This window comes from Podarcis filfolensis (genome assembly GCF_964270895.1).
Source record: "Podarcis filfolensis genome assembly, chromosome: 17".
Classification (NCBI taxonomy): domain Eukaryota; kingdom Metazoa; phylum Chordata; class Lepidosauria; order Squamata; family Lacertidae; genus Podarcis; species Podarcis filfolensis.
The window spans coordinates 19,114,172-19,138,911 of NC_139621.1; the positions used below are offsets into that span (position 1 = coordinate 19,114,172).

At 44.2% G+C, this 24,740-nt stretch overlaps 1 protein-coding gene across 1 annotated transcript in view; it reads left to right on the top strand.

Moving 5' to 3' along the window:
- LOC310752344 (atrial natriuretic peptide receptor 1-like) overlaps nt 1-24,740 on the top strand; it is a gene marked incomplete at its 5' end in the record, with an annotated part of 98,188 nt that overhangs the window by 34,469 nt on the left and 38,979 nt on the right. The window contains 7 exons of the mRNA XM_083592453.1: nt 11,068-11,164; nt 12,134-12,266; nt 14,251-14,374; nt 18,833-18,937; nt 20,937-21,039; nt 21,835-21,980; nt 23,824-23,896. Of these exons, the coding sequence (XP_083448579.1) occupies nt 11,068-11,164; nt 12,134-12,266; nt 14,251-14,374; nt 18,833-18,937; nt 20,937-21,039; nt 21,835-21,980; nt 23,824-23,896 (781 nt within the window). The remainder of the gene's footprint in view (nt 1-11,067; nt 11,165-12,133; nt 12,267-14,250; nt 14,375-18,832; nt 18,938-20,936; nt 21,040-21,834; nt 21,981-23,823; nt 23,897-24,740) is intronic.

The following is a 24,740-nucleotide window of genomic DNA, read 5'->3' on the forward strand; positions in this document are numbered from 1 at the left end:
AAAAGAACAATGCATTTGTCAGACACTCAGCTTTTCCTGAGTTAGGCAGTAAGGCAACAAAGATTCCCATATCTGAATGTACAGCGAAGACAGTGCTTGATGTGCAAAGCGAAACTGCTAAAATAAATATTTTATAGCAACACAGTATGTGATGTGAGGGCTGAAAATTCTTGACAAATAGGTTTTGCTAAGCATCCTCTTGACCCAGCAGCTTTTTGTACCCTCGAGTAGCTACAAAGTAGGTGAGCAGAGGTTGGATTTTTTAAAAAAGCTGGATGAAAACGATAAAGGGTTGGGGTAGAAAGAGGAATGAGTAGGTGATGTGCATGGTGAGATAACAAGCATCCTGGTCTGCTTAGCCATTTATGTTTTGAGCTTCAGGAAGGAGCTTCAGAAAAGAGAAGGGAGGGGATCTTTTTCCAAAACCACAAGCAGCTGTGGGGAAGCTCCAGTTGGACTAGAGTTGCAGATTTGGGACAGAGGGATGTTTGATTTCCCCTTACGCCACTTTCCCAATTTGTCTGTCCCCCGTCCCCCCTATGTTGGTATTTCCTCATGCGTTCTGTGGATTTGGTTTTGTTGTTGTTTTGTTGTTTAGTCGTTTAGTCGTGTCTGACTCTTCGTGACCCCATGGACCAGAGCACGCAAGGATTTGGTTTTATTGCATGCATAATTTATTGCTGCAAACTGTGGTCCTGGATTTCTTTTATTTTTTTAAATAACAGTTTTAATAGTATATTAAACAAATAATCTAGTGAGAGGAGAAAGGGAAGAGAAAGAGAGAGAAGTTGCTATAAAATCAGGTCCTGGTTTCAGAACCTGGTTTAATAGTCCAAGATTGAACCATAGTTTCCTGGTTTGGATGTAACAGAAAACTGTGGCGTAAACAAGCCTGTCTCAGCACTGGAATTGGCATGTGGCAGAAGGAGGGAAGGCATAGCTGTCGACCTTCCCTTTTTTTGCGGGAAATTCCCTTATTCCAGCGCCGTTTCCCGCTGTTTCCCGCTGCTATCCCAGATTGTTAGATATCCCGTAGACTGTTCCCAGGACAGGTGAGGCTGCTGATCCCTTATTTTCAAATCTGAAAGTTGACAGCTATGAGGGAAGGCAGTGGGGAATTCTCGATCACAATGCTTGTTCTGGGCTTAATAAACCACACAGCTGCCAATCTTCCCCTTGAGGAAATGTTTCAGGTATTGCACTGATTCTGTAAAATAAATGTGGTAAAGGATGGTTAAGTCCAGTCAAAGGTGACTGTAGGGTTGTGACACTCATCTTGCTTTCAGGCCGAAGAGCCAGCATTTGTCCACAGACAGTTTTCCAGGTCATGTGGCCAGCAGGACTAAACCGCTTCTGGCACAACGGGACACCGTGACAGAAACCAGAGCACACAGAAATGCTGTTTACCTTCCCGCCACAGTGGTGCCTATTTATCTACTTGCACTGGTGTGCTTTCGAACTGTTAGGTTGGCAGGAGCTGGGACAGAGCAACAGGAGCTCACCCTGCCGCATGGATTCGAACCGCCAACCTTCTGATCAGCAATTCCAAGAGGCTCAGTGGTTTAGACCACAGTGCCACGCACATCCCACTGATTCTGTAGTTCCTTCCAGTCAGTAATCACATGCACCTGAGTGTATATGCTCCATATCTACAAGGCCACCATTGTTGTAAAGGCTCTCAATTTGTGAGAGAGATACAATGTTCTCGCCTATGTGAATGTATGAATAATAAAGTGATTCCTGTGGATACAGAAGCTGGGCATTTCTGATCTAAACTCAGTTATTAGACATCACAGGGATCTAGATACCTGCTTGCAAAAGCACCAAATTAGTTTTTTATAATTTATTTAGTTTTCAGTTTAGAGTTTTACAGTCAATTATCCAACAACCAACATAAAAACAAGATTCCAAAGGATCTCCCGAACTTCCCTCCTTCCCTTTGTGGGTCCCATTGTTAACCATTTCCTCCTGCATCTTTTATAATAATCCAGATCTTTTACATCTCCATTATATCCAAAATTCAACATTAAACTACAAGTGTTATTCCAATCCTACTAATGATTTTAACTGTTTACAATGGTTCTTAAGATAAATTATAAATCTTCCCCGTTCCTTATTAAAAAATTGGCCTTCCTGATTTCTGATTCTTCTGGTCATTTTTTTGCCATTTCGGCATAATCCATCAACTTAATCTGCCTGGATTCTGATTCTCCAAGCCTGTTTCCTGTCTCCCATTTTGATAAATGAGTTTGAGAAGATCAGGAGGTGCCACTTCATGCCGATGCACATCAAAGAGTGATGATGAATGCAATGTTCCCAGCATCTCTCCAAGGCTACACTGTGTCCTTGCTTTGGCCTAGAAAACTTAAGTGTCCTCAGACCTGTGTTTGAGTAGCAGCTGTAGCCAAGGTTCTAGGGAAGTAGAACTAGGTGGAATTTTACTGTAGCATAGAAATGACACTTTCTGGGGTGCACAAAGGAGCTATCATCCTCATGGCCACCACTTAAGTAATTTGAAGCAGGTAGCACCAGGGCCGCAGGTGGCGCTGTGGTCTAAACCACTGAGCCTCTTGGGCTTGCCTATCAGAAGGTTGGCGGTTCAAATCTGCGTGACGGGATGAGCTCCCATTGCTCTGCCCTAGCTCCTGCCAACCTAGCAGTTCGAAAGCATGCCAGTGTAAGTAGATAAATAGGTACCACTGCAGTGAGAAGGTAAACGGCATTTCCGTGCGCTGCTCTGGTTTCACCAGAAGCGGCTTAGTCATGCTGGCCACATGACCCGGAAAAACTGTCTGCGGACAAACGAGGGCTCCCTCGGCCTGTAAAGCAAGATGAGCGCCACAACCCCAGAGTCGTCTGCGACTGGACTTAACTGTCAGGGGTCCTTTACCTTTACCTTTTTAGCACGTGGATGGTGGGTATCTTGTGAATGAACGCTGCATAGGCTGGAGCAGAAACACTAGAGATGCTCAAGGAAATCATTCTTTGCTGGTTGCTCTGCGAACTCACCTGATCTGCATCTTCAGAACAAATGTGCCTTCAGAGCTCCAAAAACACGCCCAAATACTTCATTTATTTATTGAATTTATATACTGCCCTATAACCAATGTATATTTTAGGATAAAATCATTTAGAAATACATGTTCCGAAAGAAAATGTTTGTGCTTTTTATGCATTTAATTACATATTTCCATGTGGCTTTTTTTTAAAAAAAAAATCTATAATTGCAGATTAATGCAGAAACAGGGCAGAACTGACTTACGAATGAACAAATGCAAAACTGACACAGACAGAAATAGACTGATCCAGCCATCTCTAATTTCAGTCATATCTGGCATTTTAACCAAGCCCTAAATTAGTCCCAGGGGCTTAAACTGGCATAACTCTATTTGCTAATTAATATCTGTCCTACAGCCTGAAAATTGCTAGTCTCTTAATATATGCGTGGGAATTGAAATGTTGTTGACTCTACTTCGGAGTTTCATTTTTGTATTTTGCATCTCTCTCTCTCTATCTCTCTCTCTCTCTGCCTGCTTTAAACTTATTGCTTGTTGGCAATTTATTGCATTGTTAAGTCGCTCTGAGATTTCTTTTTGGCATCAAGCAACCCAAAAAACGAACAACAACAACAACAGTGTATGACCCCTAATTTCCTCACCTAATTTCCTCACCTTGTTGGAGCAAGAAACACTATTTCAAAGAAATCAAAAAGGGGAACCCTGTGGACTAAGAGTTATGGGCAGTGTGTGTGTGTGTGGCTCACCTTATCATTACTCTTCCCTCTGCAATTAGCAGGAAACTGTGTGTTTGTGTGTGTGATCACAGGGGGGAGACCCTAGGCAAGCCTCTGTGTTTCCTTGCATGAGTCATGTACCTGGGACACTTTCCATAATGTTGTCACTGCGTGCAAGGGGATCTACTGCGTGGTGATGGGGGGCTGGGAGGAGGAGATGGAGCCCTGGCAACTGTAGAGCACCTGTACGAGGAAACACAATTCATTCAGCGCCAGACATCTGCTTGCTTCAATACCTGTTTAGAGAGACTATGAGTGCAGTCACATCCTTCGGCCCTGAGCTGCAAATCCTCCTCAGCTTACTGGTAGGTAAACATTATTTTAGATCTTGTTATGGGTCGCTGAGGATAATTGCAAAAGCAGAAGGTTTATTGCGGCCGAGACACACAACGTGCATCCGTAATACGGATAATGTACCAATGACAAACTTTATCCAGGTTGTACAAGCTGCTTTGCAGGCGGAAAGGTGAAACAGAAGTAACTATGAGAATGACAGCAGTAAAAATGATTTATGGGTGCGAGCCAGCTGAAACCCTGATAAGTCTCGCTGGCTGCGATGAGAGTTAAGCACTCAACGAATTCTCTCCATCTGAAATAAATGGGCCTGGAGGGGTAAGGGAGGGATGTAATTTTGGTTGGATTGCAGTACAGGTGATAGTAAAGAAGGGCTTTCTTACATTAAAAAGGTTGCTTAATAGATGGAATAAAAAATAATAGTCAATTTAAAAAATGAAACAGCAATAAGCTAATAAACCGTGAACAAACCCAAAGTATCTCTAGGTCTGTTTGTATGGGGGGGGTGATAGTGGCAGCAACAGTCTCAGTAGATAACAGAAAACTGTTACCCATATATAATTTGGGTCCTTCCATTGAAGTGAAGATATTGCAATGTAAGAATCTCTTTTATTCGTGTGTGTGTGTGTGTGTGTGTGTAATATAAAGTATAAAATTACAAGTGCACAGAGTAAAATAGGACACAAAAAAGAAGCAAAATAAATAGTACCCATGTAGAAAACAAAGCAGAATAAAGGGGGGGGGGGTATTGTAGTTAACCAGACCTTATCCTAGGGCTGCCATATCCTGGATTCATCTGCTGAAAATAGCATCCTGAGAATCGGTTAAAATGTCTGTGGAAACCCAGGCATATGGCAAGTATGGCATTGTTGTTGCGAATTACCTTAAAAACAAAAAAACTCAAAAACTTCTTTTTTTTTGAGATTTTGCACACACACACACACACACACACACACACACAAAGCTTTTGTCTGGATTTTCCTTTCTGAAATATGGCAGCCGTACTTAACCTAATATGAATGAATTTATTAATACGGTCACAGACCAGCGTCAACACACACAATATCACAGATCATAAAAATATATATCATAAATACAAAAGACAATATGAATATAACAAGGATTTAAATATAAAAATTAAAATTAATTATTAGCGTGCCCCCTGTAAATAACATTTAGGGGTTTAGTCACTATGGAATACCACTTGCTTCCTGCGATTGAATGCAGACGCACAGAATTTAGCTACATTTAATGTAGTCTTGGGATTCTTGTCCTCTAGCAGTAGTTTTAAACTATGGTGTTCCGATTCTTTCCTGGACTTTTGCAAAACAGGTGTAATAAAAGACAAACGTATATCCTCATAGAAACGACAACGTAATAGTACATGTGAAGCAGTTTCAACTTCCAACGAGCCACAAGGGCAGACCCGTGCTGTGTATGGTTTACCCTCAAATCTGCCCTGAAGTAAGGCAGAAGGGAGAACATTGAATCTGGCGAGGGTAAAAGACCGTCTGTATTTGGGTACCTGAAGACCTGACAGATAGTTAGCTGGAGAGAAACCTCTCCCATGGTCCCTTATTGCTGGATGCTTAATCATTTCGCTCATGTGGCATTGTAATTCTACGTCCCAGATACGCTGGCGAATTGTAGTCCTAGCTTTCTCGAAGCCTGTCGCTATCAGGGTCTGCTGTGGGATCCCCAAGCCTTTAAGCTTTTCCAGCAGTGTAGCTTTCCATTTGGATTGGTAGGTATCTAGTAAGGTTAAAGGTGCCAGCCCAACTGGGAAGAAAATAAGCTTTAGCCAATAGTGGATCTTCAATATCCATATCCGAGTACTGATAGGAATTTGCCCAACCTCCATACGGACCGCTATGTTGGATACACAAGAGGGGATCCCCAGCAGGCAGCGGAAAAACTTAGTTTGGAATGCCTCTAAGAGAGTAAGGTTTTTAAAGCTGCAGATCTGGGATCCATATAACAATTGTGATAGTATTTTGGCAGCAAAGACCTGGGAGGCTGCCGGTATGTGTTGGCCCCCTTTCCCATAGAAGAATCTTATTAACGCTTTGGTAGATCTTTCTGCATTTGCAATAGTATTATTAATCTGAAAGCGCCAGGAGCCCCTTTCCTGGAAGGTTACACCCAGGTATTTAAAGGTTGCTACCTGTTCTATTAAGCGATTGTCTATTCTCCATTTATGCCTCCTCCTTTTTTTAGAGAACACCATAACTTTGGATTTGTTGTAGTTAATTGTTAGTTGTTCGATGCTGCAATATTTGGTAAGAGATCTCAAAAGTTTTCTTAATCCAACACAAGAAAAAGACATTAAGACTGTGTCATCCGCATATAAAAGGACCGGGAGGGGCGTACCAGCCAATTTGGGGGGATGGGCATTTTCTTTCTCCATATTTCCTACTAGCGAGTTGATATAGAAGTTAAACAGAGTAGGCGCAAGGACACACCCTTGCCTGACCCCCTGGTGGATTTGGATTTCCTTGGATAGTTGGCCCTGTCGTTCACACCTTACCCGGATCCGTGTATTTTCATATAGACTGTGGATGAGAAACAGTAGGCGTTTGTTTATATTTGCGGCGCTTAGCTTTCCCCAAAGCCTGTCCCTCGGTATTAAATCAAAAGCAGATTTGAAATCTATAAAGGCCACGTATAGGGAACCTCCTTTTCTTGATGTATATTTCTCCACAAGATGTTGGAGAACAAGGCCCTGGTCTAAAGTTGACCGATTTGCCCTAAAACCAGCCTGCGCTTCTGAAAGAATGTGGTCTTGTTCCAACCAGTTCACTAATTTGTCGCATAGGTGGGCAGCGTACAATTTGCTAATGATACTTAGGAGGCTGATTGGCCTGTAATTAGCCGGATCTGATCGGCTCCCTTTCTTAAATAAAGGGATGATGATTGCTAGTCCCCAGTCCTCAGGGAAAGTGGCCGATTGATCTATGCTGGTAAATAGGGCAGCTAGCACCTAATATGGTGTTTCTAAAAATGAATTCCAAATATCATTAAATTTGTCCATGGGAAGTCTACAATTGAAGACAACTTGTTGATGTGAAGTGAGTTTGTACATATCTTCAATGTTTCTTATTCTTTGCATATCTTCTTCTGCATTTTCACAACTTTCCTCCCCTCACATTAGAGAATCCTCTAATAATGTCCCCTTCTACTTTTGATGCTCTTCTGCAGCATATAAATGCTCATGTCTGAAGAGAGGAACAGATCTTGGGAGTCTACCATTCTTAATATTCAGACATATTTGCAGAACAACCTTACGCTGTGTGAAATGGAGGTGGCGTTTAATTAAGGGCAAAGACAGAAAAACCCATAGCCTATTTACAGAAAAGGCAGCTGTATTGTGTGACCGATGAGAAAAATACAAGTTTAACAATGGTGGGCTGAGCAAAGAGCTCTTTTCATGAAAAAATGATCAGGGAATCCCTTTGGCTGAAATTCTGTTAATATTTGTTGCAATTGGTTCATTCATCGACATGACGAACTCAAGGCAGTTAATACCAGTGTTATGCATTCAAGGGCCATGTTGATATCTTTGCACAGAGGTCCATAGGGTGTCAGGGACTAGCAAGACTCCAAAGAGGGTGGGATGGAGGCAGGGGAGCGACCCAAGAGACTAGTGATTCATGGGGTTTGGTGCCACCCACAAAGCAGATCAGTCTCTTAAGATTAAACCAAGAAAGAGTACAGTGGTACCTCGGGTTACATACGCTTCAGGTTACATACTCCACTAACCCAGAAATAGTACCTCGGGTTAAGAACTTTGCTTCAGGATGAGAACAGAAATTGTGCTCCGAAGGCGTGGCAGCAGCAGGAGGCCCCATTAGCTAAAGTGGTGCTTCAGGTTAAGAACGGACCTCCGGAACAAATTAAGTACTTAACCCGAGGTACCACTGTAACACTGTACCACTGACCTCTATAAGACTGAATATCAATATACGTATCAAGACTTTGAGATTAGACCATTGAAGAAGCGCGGAAAACTATCTTGGGAGTGTGCTACCTGCAATCCCCAGTTAAAGGGCCTCATCGGGGGCGAACAGCAACCTTTTGATTACTTGGACTGCCAGGGCAAAACAGGTGCAAAACACCGGCACCCTGTCTATTAGCATCGATCTACAACTCTACTAGCATCTCTCGGTATTGTGAATATCACTGAACTTACCTTTTGTTGGTACCTTCATGAATTTATCTAAAAGACTGAGTGAAGCATTTGAAAAATCTATTGAAACCAGACATTATAAGTTCATTTTAGGCTGGGTAGTTCACAAGTCTTTGTGGCTTTGCTTAATGTTTTGTATTTTTCTCAGAAGGTTGATGAAGTATGTATAATTTTTGTTCTGTGTATATTAATAAAAAACGTGTTGCATGAGTTACACTACCCACGAAGCAGGAGCCAGGGCAGTGAGAGGAGGAAGAGTCAGGGGAGTCCAGGACAGAAGAGAGGCACACAGGATGTGGCAGATGAAGAAGAAGCTGTGTGGGCGACAGACGAGTCAGTAAACTCTCCACCTTCCCTTGCCCTGCTGTCTCCTAGAATTAGTAGGGGCTTGAAGCGGGAAGTGTAGTGATGATCTCCATGCAGGAGAGGTTGCACTCATGCAACTCACCAGGGGAGGTTATAGAAGCCTGCAGTGAGGTCTCACTGTTGCTGCAACTACCTTGCAGGGTGCAAATCTGAGGGGACAGCTGCCGAGTGGCTAGATGCGTGTGCATCCAGAACACCGTGGGAGTTGCTGTACACGCTTCTTTGGTCCATAAAGACTTAACTCTCAGATGCGTGCCTTCCTTAGCTGGGGAGGTCCAGGACACAGAGTATGCATGGGTGCTTAAGACACTCTGGGTGCTGATCTGGTCTTGCCTGTCAGGCTTCATGGACTCAGTTCCACACACACACACACAGCTGGCAGTAGATAAACAGAACAAAGCGAAGGAGTCTCTTACCAGTTAGAGATTTTAATGATCACAGCGAGAGAACAAAGAATCTCTTTCCTAGGAATGGCGGTGCTCCCAATTCAGGGTTCCACCCACTTCCTACCTAATCACTCACGTCACTACCGCATCTTGTAACCTTGTCCTGTAACCACTGTGCTTTCTGTGCTGCCACCTTATCAGCTCTTCTTGACCTTGGGCTGAGTGGATGAATGCTTTCCAGAGACAGTGAATAAACATAACAAAACACACAATAAGGAAAAACACATCACACTACAATAAACTAAACACACAAAAAATTGTTTCTTCCTAATTCTCATTACATTGATAACTGACTTCCTCAAATCCCCTCTAACTGAATTTCATTATGTCACTTGTATAACAGTTCTCCAAATTCATATTTCTAATAATATTGACTCCTTTCATTTACTAGCCTCTTCCCCTTTATTAATATTTTAATCCTTAATATTTACTCTAACATCTTCTTATTCTACCTGTAAGCCTATTTATTAGTTCCAAGAATTTTATATTTATCTTATATCACAATATTTAGCTAAATATTCTTTAAATTTCTTCCAGTCCTCTTGTATCTTCTCCTCTTTCTGGTCACAGATTCTTCCAGTCAGGTCGGCCAGCTCCAAAAAGTCCAACATCTTCATCTGCCATTCTTCTATTGTTGGTATTTCTTGCAATTTCCAGTTTTTGGTTAATAAAAGTCTTGCCGCTGTAGTGGCATACAAAAACAGTCTAACATCCTTTTTGGGCAGTTCCAATCCTAGAGATAGTGAATTTGTTAACTCTCTCTCTCCCAGTGCATCTTCTTCTAGCTGTTCCCCAACCAGTATTTCCCAACTTCTGTCTTCTGAACTATGTCCCTCTGCAAACCACTGTTCCAAAGCTATACTGTCCCACTGCTCCTGGGAAGATTCAGGATCCTGCTTAGAAGCAGGGAAAAGGGAAGTCTCCCACCATTCCTCCTCAGTGCAGCCCTCCTCAGCACGATCCCTGACATTGCCCCACCTCTTGTGCTGGTGGTTCTTCATCTCTCACATTCAGCTCAGGGCTGCCCAAAAAAAGTAGAGGAGGAAAACTGTGGAGAGATTCATTCAGTATCCCCCACAGACAATGTCAACAAAAATAGATGGAGTCAAAGGAGAATGGGTTGCTACTGCACTGAGACCATATCTCCACAGGATCTTCTCACATTCACAGTTTGGCACTTAGGTGTGAACCGAAAATATGGGCATCATCAACAGCAGCAGAAACTTTGTTGTTGTAAAAATCACATTGTGTGTTTTGTCTGCCTTTCTCCTGTGTGAAGTATTTGCCCACTATTCACCCCATGGTTCTCTCCCTGTCTACCTTGTTGCTACCAGGGAATTAGCCTGGCTTGTACCTGAAGACCACGTAGCTTGTGGAGATAAGTTGAGCTGAATGGTGGAGACCACCTCCCCATCCTGACCCTTCCAGGAAGGAGGAAGAGGAAGACAGTATAGATTTACAACAGGGCTTTGAGGGAAGTTGTAGCTCAGAGGCAGATGAGGGGGAAAGTTGGGAAATCATGAGAAAGCCAGAACAACACCTGGCTGACACATTGTCATTAGAAAGCATTCCAGACCCTCCATCTCCCAGAACCCAGCAAGCCTTAAAAGTAGGAGAGCAAAGAGCTCAAAGACAGAGGGCACGTAGCAGCACCCGTAGAAGAGATGATGAGAATGATGAAAGAAGAAGTGAGAAAGACAGGGGGTGAAGATTGACTCGGGACAATGCCTTTATCCAAGAGGCTGGGTTCTATAGCCTCTCTTTGTAAATATTGAAATAAAAAAAGACGGTAAGAAACTTTTCCTTGTCTTTATACTTTCCTGGGCAACCAGCCAGGAGCCACTGACAGCATCCTGACACTGATTCTCTAAAGACAGCTGATTATCTGTGTCTTTAGTGGATTCATTTCCCAAAACAGCAAATAGGAAATTGAAAGAAGTCCCATGTCTTTATGTGTGGCTTTCTGTCTTTTTCTGTGGCAGGTTGTTTTTGTGGCTGGGTGGCATGATTTGGATAACACTGATTATGACTGTTGGCCCCTGGAGAAACCAGATGAGTATAACATGCTGGATTGTGGCGGTGAGTTCACCTCTTGTTTTCGCAGGATACAGCCTCTTGGTAATGCAGTAGACTGGAAAGAAATGGAAGTAATCAAGAGGATTCCTAATGCATCTCCAAACTTGTACCTGACTGCAAATCCATGAGTCAGCACTAACATCTATTTCCAGGCAATTTAAATGGAGGACAGTAACCAGCACGCTCACAAGAACGTCAGGGGGGAAAATGTTTGCCTGGAGTTCAAGTATTCCGAGGAAAATTCAGCCAGGGTGATCCGAACACAAAGAAAAGATTTACAGCAGGGGTCTCCAAGTTTCCCTTGCCTCGGGCCGGTGTCTCAAGCAATGATTGCATGGCAGGCCGGAGGGCAGGGGAACACCCACCCGTATGCGCATGCACATGCGATTTCCAGTGCACATCCGGGTCGGAGGAGCCTGTGCGCATGCACACAAGCTATTTCCGGTGCGCCTCCAACCTGGAAGTGGGTCCCCGTGCTGTGCTGAGCCAGTAAGAGTGGCCAGTAAGAGGCAGCGGGGATCACCGCAGGCCGGATAAACAAGTCCCCTGGGCCTTATCTGGCCCCCAGGCCGTAGGTTGGTGACCCCTGATTTACAGCATGGTTATGATCTATTTATTATGTGTAACTAAATGTACAGGAGCTTGCATGTGAAATGCCTTTTGTCTTGAAGCCATTGGACAAAATCAGACCAGCTCCGTGCCAACTCCCAGAAGCCCCAACCAGTACAGCCACTGATCAGGGATGATGGGAGTTTGGCCGGAAAATTCTGGAAGACCATTGGTTCTGTATCCGAGCTCTGGAGCAACAGATTTAAAAAAATGCTCCATCATCTATGTGACAGACCTTCAAATCCTGCTTTATTAGTTACATGCACAAAATAACCTGTTTAGGCCAATATCATTTGCATAGTGCTGTTTGGTTGGTTGGTTGGCTTTGGCTGTGAAGTGTTGAGCTGGGTTTTATTTCTTCAGGCCTGGAGATGGCTTGGGTTCAGAGGCCCCCAGAAAAGGTCATAAGCGGGGAATCCTTTGATGTAATCTACGCAGTCATTGCTTCCGACAACTTTTACCACTATTCTGTGGAAAATGGGATCCTTTCCCACAGGTGAGTCATTGAATGCAAAGTGGTCCTAGCTGTACTCCTCTTCAAGGTTTGACAAACATTGATAAACCTATACAACAAAGCAGCCTTGACACACCTGCAGTTCTTTCATACAAGCACAGCAACCTAAAATTGTTGCAGACTATACCAGAAAACTGTTAACATCTGCACTTTTTGTAAATGCAACCACCCAGTGAGACATCTGGGTCACTGGGGGACACAGTATGCTTTCATTATAGTTCACATACATGAGGGGACAAAAGCACACCTCTGAAAATTTATCTTCTTGAACTTCACCTGTAGCTGAACACAAGTACTAGTAAGCTTTTCTCCAATATTCTGCCATAGCAGGTGCTAGAAAGAGAAGCTCCCCTCAGATTAATTCAGGAGTCGTCCCCCCCCCCAAGATATATAAAAACAGAAGTTATTGAATTATTTTTTTCACCTCCAAATAAAGGATTGGGCAATATCGCAATCTGGTGTGAATTAGATTGGAATGACATTTCCCCCAAAATTTAATACTTAAATCACAGTTGTTGTTTTTAACTTGATTAAAATTGGGGAGACTCTTCCCTGTTATGATCAAAGAAATATTGTCTTAATCTCCTTTCACCGTGATAGGTAGGCATCCTTCTTATCCCTTAAAGAACATCTGGTTGATATTACTTCCTAGCATGCTTCTTCCCTCTTTTGGCTCGTAAGTCAGGGCCGAGACAAGAGACAAGGGGCCGAGGTCTCAGGTAGCCACTGGCTTTCACACCTCCTGAATATTCCACTACAGTTCTCAGCACGAAATAATTAAATATCAAAATCCTATAGGAATGTGGATTTGGAGAGAGAATATATTTTAAATGGTCTTTAAATAATATGCAGATTTTTTTGGCACAGATTCCCCCAAGAAATCACAGGATTGATGCAGAAACGGCAGGTTTGTGGGTGAAGCTGTGTGAAAGTGACAGAGACCAGATTTGACTGCTCTGGATTTGCTAGTCTTTAGGGGGATTTGGAAATTATGGTCCTCCTTACTATACTAACACCAAGATGCAGGGCCGGCCCAGGACGTTGTACTGCTTCGGGCAAAACCAAAAATGCCTGCCACCCTGCCTGGCTGCCTCTGCCCACTTCTGCCTCTGCAGCTGCCCCCTGCCACAACTCACTACCTGCCCACTTCCTCTTCCACCACCCACCGCCTCCTTCGCAGTGGGCACAAAGGAGGAAATTGCAGGCGATGGCAAAGGGTGTGGGCGGGTGTGGAGGAGGCAGCCACAGTGGTGAGTTGTGGCATGGGAGGCCGCCACCTGAGGCGACCTCCTCCCCTTGCCTCCTGAGTGGGCCGGCCCTACCAAGATGTCTACATGTCGAATCCTCCGGAAAAACAATCTCTCAAAGGACCTGTTGATGGCATTTTACCATTGTACTGTTGAGAGTGTATTAACTTATGGTCTGTGTGTGTGGTTTGGGAGCTGCACGGTCAGGGGAAAAACAATGCTGTCCAGGGTTGTAAAGACTGCGGAGAGAAATTGGGTGCACTCTTCCCACCTTGGATCAAATCTACGCTTCCAGGTGTCATAAGAAAGCTGCAGAGATAGCGCAGGATAGTGTGCACCCCGGAAATGATCTCTTTCAGCTTCTTCCTTCTGGAAGAAGGTACAGGGTTATAAAGACTAGGACTAGCCGCCTGAGAAACAGTTTCTACCCAAATGCGATTTTGGTTTTAAACGCATTGTAAGGAGTCTGTATGGGAGTATATTGTATTTAAAAATGGGGTATCAGAGTTTTTAGGGGGCTAACCAGGTGGGGATAGCTGGGATAGCAGGCTTGTTGGTTTTTGAATGTTTGATGTAGATTTTTTCAATTTCGTTGTTCTGTATGGGACAATGACAATAAAGATTATCGTATCGTATCATATCATATCGTATCGCATCGTATCGAAATTGATTTCAAAGTAAGTTTTGTCTCTGGATTCTTTTTTTTCTTTTTGTTTAAGTGATGCAATGGCTGCCAAAACATTCTGTGAGGAACAGGAGTGCCCTTCCAACTGGAAAGATGCAAATGGAGAGAACTGCTGCGTCCATCATGCAAACATTCACTCTTGCCCGTTGGCCTTCATGGTTAGTACAAATGGCAAGGCTTTTGACATGGCCGCATTGCCTAGCCTGGGGAAACTGATAGGCATTAGGTCCCGGGAAACACCGTTTAATGGAGGCATAGAGCAGGGCTAGAAATTTGCTCAGTGGTTCTTTCCTTTCCCCTCTGTGGGCTATGGCTGAGAGGCACCAGGAACATGCATCTCTAACGAGGAGAACATGCCTAGCACTGTGTCATAAAAGTGGGAGCTGTAAGCCAGGAAGCCCCTCAATTCAAATCTCAGCTCAGCTATGGAAGCAGTGATGACCACCAACTGGGATGGCTTTAAAAGAAGATTGGACACAGGGGTGCCAACTTGAATAATAAAAAATGGGGGGGACACAAGGTAAGCCCTGCCCATATAATCAATCACAAGACACACCATTTGACTGGCAATGCCCATCAACTTTGGGGCCTTTGCCTCCTCAAATATTTTATTGGGGGGGAGCGCTGAAAGGACATCGGCCTCTAGGAGTTGGCACCTATGATTGGACCTATTCATGGCAGGCAATGCCATCAGTGGTTACTGTCAGGAGTTCAGCCTACACTCGAGTAGGACCCTGGCAGAGACACATGCCCGACTGGCATGTTCCTCCCTGCTGGTTGATCGTTCGGGAGCTTCAAAAGCTTTCTTCATCCCGAACATCACAGCGACCAATGCCAACAGACATCGGCACACTTAGGGATTCGCAGAATCTTTGCAGCTTGCGTGACAGAACCCCAGCAACTCAGCTTTTTGGCTAATCTACTTTATTTACATATAAACACACACGGAGCACTGCAACACGGCTCCCTCTCTCTCTAGCATCAGACAGCAAAGAGAAAATGAACAAAGGACAATAATCCCATTTCACGGAACACAGTAACACAAACATCCTGTCTCCATCACATCCCACTCTGTGGAGTCAAAAAATATACCGTCATGTGAAAGATAACAATCTTATGACTGCAATCATAGAGCAGGAATTCTAACAGTTACTAACCACAATGGCTATGTTCTGCCTCCGCTGTCAGTTCAGTGTGCCCCTGAACACCAGTTTCTGGGAATCACAGGTGCAGAGAGTGCTGTTGCACTCATGTCCTGCTTGCGGGTGTCAAGGCTTCGGGAAAGCTATTCCTCCCCCAGTTGCAGCAAGAGCAGAGAAACAAGGTAGAGTTCTTTTAATGAGTTTTATTCAATCATAACAGTGAGAGACAAGAGAACGCGACAAGCCCTAACAATGGTGTCACTCCAACTGAGTCCCTCCTCCCTCCTTCCTAGCAACAGCGTCTGCCCTAACAGTGGCCGCTTGTGGTCAAATGTCTCTGATTCCTTTGTTCCTGCACTCTTAATGAGCACCGTGTTCTGGGAGAAGGGGGGTCAGAAATACTCTCCAGTGATGACGTGTCCGCTGGCTGCCCTGCTTCTGTCTCCTCCTTCGCCTCCTCCTTCTAACACTGCCCAACTTTTCTGTTCATCTATCTCTGAGCTGTGACCTTCCTCAAACTCCTGCTATAAATCAAGGCTGCATTCCTCTTCTCCTGCAGCATCAGGAGAAGGGGAGGGTGACCCCCACCATTCCTCCTCCAATCTCACCTTCTTGAGTCCAATCCCTGGCAGTGGGCTTCACAAGAGCATCTTATTGGCCACTGTGAACAGGGTGCTGGACTAGATATAGCAGACTCATCTCATGTTCTTGTGATCTTACAGCTAGCTGATCTGAGGGATGTCCCCACTACGCTCTCCACGCTAGACTACTCCCTGCAATAGGGAAATGGTAATATGAGGATCCACTGCACTCTTCTGATCCCTGGCTACTTTGAGCACTTGAAATGTGCTATATAAATGCAAAGCCCTTTTCTCCGTCTTCTTTAGAAAGAAAAGGGGGGAAGTTATTCTTTGTGAACAGGCTTTTCTGGCTCTCCCTGCTTTTCGTTCTGAGGATGGGAAGTTTTTTTGCGAGTTAACCAAAAGGACACCGTTCTAGCCATCGGTTATTAAAGTTTCATTTTGGTGCAGATATTTTATGCTTCCCTGCTTAGATGGAACTGAATATGAAGGCTAAGAGGAATGTGGCTTTGTGATACAGAACACTCTTATACTGAGATAACTCTGTTCGGCTAAGTACGAGCTATTTATACACCCTGGTGTCTTTTGCACGATTCTTTCCTTTCATACTTTTACCTTTGCTTGCAGGAGCCATCTGCATTTTGGTATAACACAAATGGAGAGAAGTACATGGGGCTAGCTGACATTAGCCACCAGAAATAAGCCATCCTTCCCCTACCCCCACCTCCGCTAAAACCTTAAGTCTTTTGTATTGTATATTTTAGCACAATATAGTGAACATAATCCTTGTTGGTTACAGCTGGCTGGGAAATGAGAATCTTTGAAAATACTTACTCAAAATAGACTTTGTCCCCGCCCCACACAAAAATCTGTGGAAGAGCTGTCAGAACATGTTAAACATCAAAGAAAATAAGCTGCAGAGAATCCTCTGTAAAGGAAGTATATGGGCAAAATTCCCTTCTTATACGCCTTTTACTGAAGGAAATCTAGAGGAGCTACCACCGCAAAGATGGCCATTTACACATCACCAAAAAAGAGAACAAAGGGTAACGCAGATTTGCATGGATTTTTCATCTGCTAAATTAATTTGTAGGTGCAGAGGCAAATTCAGAAATAATCACTGCATATTATTTAAAAATACAATGCAGCTTATCGTATTGATGAAGACTGAGATGAGGTGGCCTCTGTAACTGCTTAGTCTGCTGTCCAAGTCCCTGTTCTTTCTTCTTCTGGTTCTGTATGTTTAAATTAGACTTCAGGGGCAGATTTAAGGCAGTGCAAGTGGTGTGGTTGCACCAGGTGCACAGCCAAGGAGGATGCCTTCTCAAAGCACTTGCTCAGCTTCAGGAAGGAGGTGTGAGGGCTCTGACAGTGTGATAGAGTCTTTCTGCCTCCTTCCCAAAGCTGGCCAAGTGTTTACTGGACTTTGGGAGGAGGGCTCTAGGATTCTGCCAGAGCCTTTCACCTTCCCAAAGCCTGGCTTAAGCTGGAGCCACGAGGGCTGAGGAGAGGGCATCAAATGGCCTTCCACAGGGTGGCATATTGCCAAGGTCCACCCCTGTAGATTTGGACCAGGCAGCCCTACAAACAGAGCAGGGGTGGGAAAACTTTGGCCATCCAGATGTTTCTGAACTACAACTCCCATGATCCCTAGCCATTGGGGCTGATGGAGTTGCAGTTCTGCAAGCAAAACAATCTAAGGCTGTCAACGGATGACCCATAGAGAGCTTTCTGGGGGATAAAAGGGTCTCTCACCATTGAGCTAAAATGTCAATGTCATGTTTAAAATGTCAGGGCGGAACAGAAGCTTACCAAAAATTTAGTTCTGACCATGACATTTTAACTTTTCCATTGAGCCATCCGCAGGGGGGGGGGGTTGGATTTTGAATTTGAAACTTTGAAATATTCATGGGCAATTTGAATGGGGAATTCTACGATAACTTGATTTTGCAACCATGTGGTCTAACTTCAGTAACCTTTAAAGCCCAAAATGACCTGGGTGTAGGATAGCCTTTGTAATAACAACTGTACAGTAGATCCCTATTTGCCACCTTTTCCATATGATTTGCTCATGCTGGGAGACATTGCCATGGCTTATCCAAACTTAGGCTGGTGGTTTTGAGGAGAAGGACTTTCTGTGTAGTGGTACCCACTGTCTAGAACTTCTCCTAAGGGAAGCTTGCTATGTCTCTTCTCCTTTATCCTTCAGGAGGCTAGCTGAAGTGTTTTTATTCTAGAGGGCTATGGGGCTAGTTGATGTTTGATATTATTGTACTGTGTTTTAAATCAGGGATAGCCAATATGGTACCCTCTAGAGATATTGAGGACAACAGCTCCCATCATCTCTGTCCATTGGCCATACTGACAGGGGATGATGGGAATTGTAGTCCAAAACATCTGGAGAATACCCCTTGGCTACTCCTCTTATGAAGTATTCTTATGTCTTGGTATGATGTTTTCGTATTTTGTAAACAGCTTTCTGCATTCTGTAAAGTTGAGATATACATCAACTGGCAATACTAAAACTAAAATAATTTAAGCTTTCAAGAGCACTGAAACTCATGGTCCTGGAGGTTAAGTGAGATGCAAAATTGGAAATCACAGGAAATTACAAATAAAAATGGCAGGTACTTAAAACATTTCATCTGACATGCAAGAATACTAAATGTACCCAAAAGGGCTGAAAAAATGAAGCCTAACTGCATAATTCACTTTAAGTTATCGGGGCGTTATCCAGAATTGCACTAAGGCTGATTATATATTCCCCTTTCTTAAGCAGAGAATGTGACATTTAAATTCGTTTCCAACTAAAGTTTACTGTTACATGAACTTCTAAAAGAATATTTACATGACTCTGAAGCTGTATTGTTTAATTTAATCTGCTTGACAAAAGGGGAAAGGTGGCATTTGTGGACCATGGATCCCAGACGATGGCCAAATATTCACCCACACCAAGTCTACTGCGGGCAAAATGACACAGAGAAACTGGACTGCCAAGGTAAATAAGGTTTAATCCTCCTCACGGACTCTGTTTCACTCTCTTTTGGACTGCTGGGCAAAAGCCTGAATTATCTATTATTCCCCTTTGCCAGCCTGGTGCCCTCCAGATAGCTTGGACTACAACTCCTGTGCTGGTTGCAGCTGATGGAAGTTGTAGTCAAAAACATCTGGCCTCGGTAGGCCACAGTGGGAATTTGGCTAGCTTAGCAGCTGCTCGGGACATTATACCCTCTGTTTTTTAATCGTTGCACCAAGAAGAACTGACCACATTTATGTCTCAAGAGCTCCAGGCTACCTTTAAGCAATTGTTGCATTGAATGAATATTCATTACATCTAAAGTAAAAATGGCCAAGTATCAGCCTAGTATTGTGATTATGGAACAACATGGGGTTAAAAACCCCCCACCTAAGTTGACTCTGGGTTTGATGTAGCAATTTATATATATATATATATATATATATATATATATATATATATATATAATGGAGAACCTGAAGATTTCCAGATGTTGTTGGACTCCAAATCCCATCATCTCTAGTTAGCACGGTCAGTGGTTTGGTATGATGGGATATGGAGTCCAAAAACATCTGTAGGGTCACAAATTCCCCATCCTCAGTGTACATCATGCAGCTATTAGGGCAGCTTGACTTAATGTGGGCACTGGCTTTCTGAATTAGCAAACTCTTTAAAGTCCTTTCACAGGAATTATTAAAACGCACAGTGGAATAGGGCACTGTGATGTTGCTGAAAATGTTCAAGAAAAGGGCTCCCCCTTTCACTTAGCTAGATCCAGGTTCATTTAGTTATTCAATATTTCTTCACACAGCATTCAGAATACACGACTCAAGATGTGGTGATAGCCTCTAGCTTAAAAGGAAATTCGACAAATTCAAAGAGAGTAGGCTATTAGCTATGATAGATCAGTCGAATCTACATAGTGTGTCTGGAATACTGTGTCCAGTTCTGGGTGCTGCAATTTAGGAAGGAAATTGATAAGCTGGTTGTGTGCAGAAGGAGATGATCAAGGTTCTGGAAACCAAGCCTTATGAGGAACATAAGTTGAAGAAGTTTGGTATGTTTAGCCTGGAAAAGAGAGACTGAGATGAGATGAGATATGATAGGTAAAGGTAAAGGGACCCCTGAGCATTAGGTCCAGTTGTGACCGACTCTGGGGTTGCGGCACTCATCTCGCCTTTATTGGCCGAGGAAGCTGATGTACAGCTTCCAGGTCATGTGGCCAACATGACTAAGCCGCTTCTGGCGAACCAGAGCAGCGCACAGAAACGCCATTTACCTTCCCAATGGAGCGGTACCTATTTATCTACTTGCACTTTGATGTGCTTTCAAACTGCTAGGTTGGCAGGAACAGGGACCGAACAATGGGAGCTCACCCTGTCACAGGGATTCGAACCGCCGACCTTCTGATCGGCAAGTCCTAGGCTCTGTGGTTTAACCCACAGTGCCACCCACGGCCCATGAGATATGATAGTCATCTTCAAATATCTAAAGGGTTGTCACATGGAGTTTGTCACAACGGCTTCAAGTTTCCAGAAAGGAGATTCCGACTAAACATCAGGAAGGACTGTCTGACAGTAGGAGCTGTTTGACAGCGAACAGTCTCTCTTGAGAGGTTGTGGCCACCCAACCTCTCTTAAAAACCTCCAAGAAAGAAGAGTCAATGTTTTGAAGCAGAGGTTGGATAGCCATCTGTAATGGATGCTTTAGCTGAGATCCCTGTATTGCCAGGGGTTGGACTCGATAACCCATATGGTCCCTTCCAACCCTACAATTCTTTGATTCTATGAGTGAAACGCTATCCCTGCAGATAACAAATGCTGGGGACTAACAGGGGGAAGGTGACCATCTCCACAGCCCTCCTCGGGAGACTGCAGAGGCATCTGGGTGGCCAATGGCAATCTGGACTAGAATGGTTCTCGCTGATCTCATTGGGTTGCCGTTCTTCTCTTTCTCTTGCTCCATCTTGCTTGTCTTGCAGGTAGTCCTGGTGCATGTGGGCATGACCTCTCTCATTGCACACATCAGGGTTGGGAGAATGCAGGCTGCTTTGGAAGCCCAAACCATGGTCCTCCCGGCAGTAGGTATGCTACAAAACAGTGGAGGTGGTGAGTGAAAGCGTTCAGAGAATGCTTGCGCTTCTGCTGCTAGGAAGACCGGAGGGACCTGAAGATTCATTAGAACTTAATGTATCATTTCCCACATCACTGGGAATCTTCTTTGTCCTTGCTTGTGCAAAGAATGACAATTGTACAAAAGATTCATTGTGTCATGGGCTTGATCGCCAATGCCAGAACCATTGGTTTCAGGCAGCGCAAGTCATGCTGGGTGTTGGGATGTCAACTTCCCCTCTTGACTGAAGAGCCTCGGACATCTGTCAGTAAAGACATATTTTGATAGAAGTCCTGTTTTTAAGGAGGGTAATAAAGAATAATTTATTATTTATACCCCACCCATCTGGCTGGGTTTTCCCAGCCACTCTAGGCAGCTCCCAACAGAATATTAAAACCACTATAAAACATCAAACATTAAAAAAACTTCCCTAAACAGGGCTGCCTTCAGATGTCTTCTAAAAGTCAGATAGTTGTTTATTTCCTTGACATCTGATGGGAGGGCGTTCCACAAGGCAGGCGCCACTACAGAGAAGACCCTCTGCCTAGTTCCCTGTAGCTTCACTTCTCGCAGTGAGGGAACCCCCAGAAGGCCCTTGGAGCTGGACCTCAGAGTCCAGGCTGAACGATGTGGGTGGAGACGCTCCTTCAGGTATACTGGGCCGAGGAGGGACCCTCTTCCCTTTGATCAGGCTCAGCCACAAAGGAATATCCTGGTGCCGTGCTAATGTATTATTAATTCCGAAATCTCTTTCTCTTTGTGCTCAGTCTGTGGGGATGACATCTGTGAGGATGACGAGGGCTGCTCCACGTGCCCGGCTGACTGTGGTGAATGTCCGTTGGCAACAGACATCAGGATCGCAATTGCCTTACCAATATGTCTGGTCTGCACCGGCTTTATTCTGACAGTCGTGGTACGTGTTAAGTAGAACTTCACCGTCGCTCAACTGCTCTCCTCCATGCTTTCCCCCTTTCCTCGTCTGGTCCCTCTTACTTAATCTTCATTTTATAATGCAACGCAGCATAAACACAAGTTCTACTTCTTTGCTGCCCTCTTGGGTGTACCTGGATGAGAAGCAGCCATCGCTGGCTCTGCCTCACCGGGGGAGACGCATTCCAAAATAGGCAGTTGTTACCTCTTGAGTGTGCCTCCTAGGAGATTGTCTGACAGCTGAGGACACTTCCTTCTCTGTTGTGTTTGCAACGCAAACTGTCTCTCTGCTTTGTGAAGTTGCAGAAGGGGACTCGGCAATGGATAATGTTTGCCTCAGATTCTGTCTGTAGGCATTTTTTTCTAGCTGGTAGGAGATAACTGAAGAAATCTGACTCTCAGTCTTTCAGATAAACACTATTGGGGGGGGGGAGAAAAAGTAAATGTTTCTTTTGCCCCCCACTCAAAATGATGATGATGATGATGATTATGTGAAGCACCGATGGTGCAATAACCTGTCATGTGAATTTTACCAGTGTCAGGAATTCAAGAGAAACCAGTCTAAATCTCTGCTTATAGATTTCTGAAACATTAAGTAGTATGTACAACAACAACAACAGCAGCAACTTATTTAGTTATACCTCGCCCATCTGGCTGGGTTTCCTCAGCCACTCTGGGCAGCTCCCAACAGAATATTAAAAACACGATAAAACACCAAGCATTAAAAACTTCCCTAAACAGGGCTGCCTTCAGATGTCAGATAGTTGTTTATTTCCTTGACATCTGATGCGAGGGCGTTCCACAGGGCGGGTGCCACTACCAAGAAGGCCCACTGCCTGGTTCCCTGTAGCTTCACTTACCGCAGGGAGGGAACCACCAGAAGTCCCTCGGAGCTGGAACTCAGTGTCTGGGCTGAACGATATGGGTGGAGACGCTCCTTCAGGTATCCTTCAAGCCATTAAGGACCGCCTCTCCCCATGTAAATATTGGTAAAACCTATTTGGTGTTTCACAACTTTCTGACTAGTTGCAGGACCTTAGCCAGACCTAGCAGAGTAAACGCAGAATCCACGGAAGCAATTGGCGACTTGGCTGCAGACAGGATAGACGAAGCAGGAACCAGGAACTTGTAGTTAGGTGTTAATTATATACAGTGGACTATTTACAGGAACAGAACATGGATCTTTAGCTTGCTCTCTCATACACGACTCACAACTCCTACACTGACACACAGAACTCTGAAACTCTGAACTCTGAACTAACACATTCCAGTTAGTAGACCATTAATTGTCACTCCCTTGAGAGCGCTTGACCAATCAGGGAGCTGTCTCCATGCCTCTGTTATCACCAGGCAGACTTACTCCTTCAGATTGCCTTCTGGCTGTCTGCCAAACCTTAATTGACTCTGTGTGAGTAGCTGCACATACACAGTTTCCCAACAGTAAACTGTCACAGACTCTGCCTTCATGCTCTGAGGCCCTTCTTTGTGTTCCTCCTTCATGTGAGGTCCAAAGGGTGTCAACATGAGAATGGGCCTTTTCTGTGGTGGCCCCCCTTTTTCTGAATGCTCTCCCCAGGGAGGTTCACCTGGCGCCTTCATTACACATCTTTAGTCGCCAGGTGAAAACATTCCTCTTCAACCAGGTCTTGGGCTGATTAATATTGTACAGCCTTTTAAATGTGTCTGTGGGAAGGTGGAGGGGGGTTGTTTTGCTGTTTTCATGTTTTTATCCTGTATTTTATTCTGTGAACCGCCCTGAGATCATATGATGAAGATCTTATGATGAAGAGCCTAGGGATGAATTTGCCCTTTCATGCTTTCTTTAGTGGTTCCAGTACCAAAAGCAAAAAATGTTTTGGGATGAAAGCTGGATCATAGACTTCAGCTGCATCAAACAAGGTCTGTAAGTATTAATATCATTAGTATCATCATTATCATCTCATAGAAATGACTCAAAGCAACTTAAACACACACAGCAGAAATACTAAAGCCAGTTACAATAAATACTGTATTTTTCCATGCATTAGAAGAGGTTTTTTGACTCAAAAATCATGTCAAAAAACTGGGGTCGTCCTATACATGAATAGTGGGTGGGGGGAAAGCTGTGGTAGGCATGCGCTCTAGGAAGCTCAACAACATTGGGCCATCTCCCCTCATTTTCTTTAAATTTAGCCCCCCCACCAAAAAAATAGGAGGCATCTTATACATGGAGGCATCTTTTACACGGAAAAATATGGTGCTATGAATAAAAACCTAATAGTTTCTTGTATTAATTAGAATAGGAAAGATCTTTACACATGAGAGCAATACTTTCTGCGCTAAGAAATGCAAACTGAAATGGAGTGTGTAAAATTTAACCCTATACTGTAAGAAAATGACATAGGGAAAAGCCCTACGAGATCAGACAAAGGGCCCATTCCCTCGCACAGGGCACAGGGGCCTCCTTTCCAAGCCTAGTAAGTGCTGGGCTTCAGGAAGGAGGTGTGAGGGATCTGACAGGTCCTGGAGCCCTCCTTCCTCCTTCCCAAAGCCTTGTTAGCACTTGCCCAACTTTGGGAAGGAGGCTGGTGGGCTCTAGGAACGTGCCAGAGCCTCAGGCCTCTTTCCCAAAGCCTGGTGTCTCCCTTACCCGGTTTTGGGAAGGTGGCTTTTACTGAAGTGAGGGTAGCGAAATCTCAGCTAAGAAGCTCAAATCATATATATGACTGACACCCTTCTTTGGAAATTAAACCAATGTCCACAC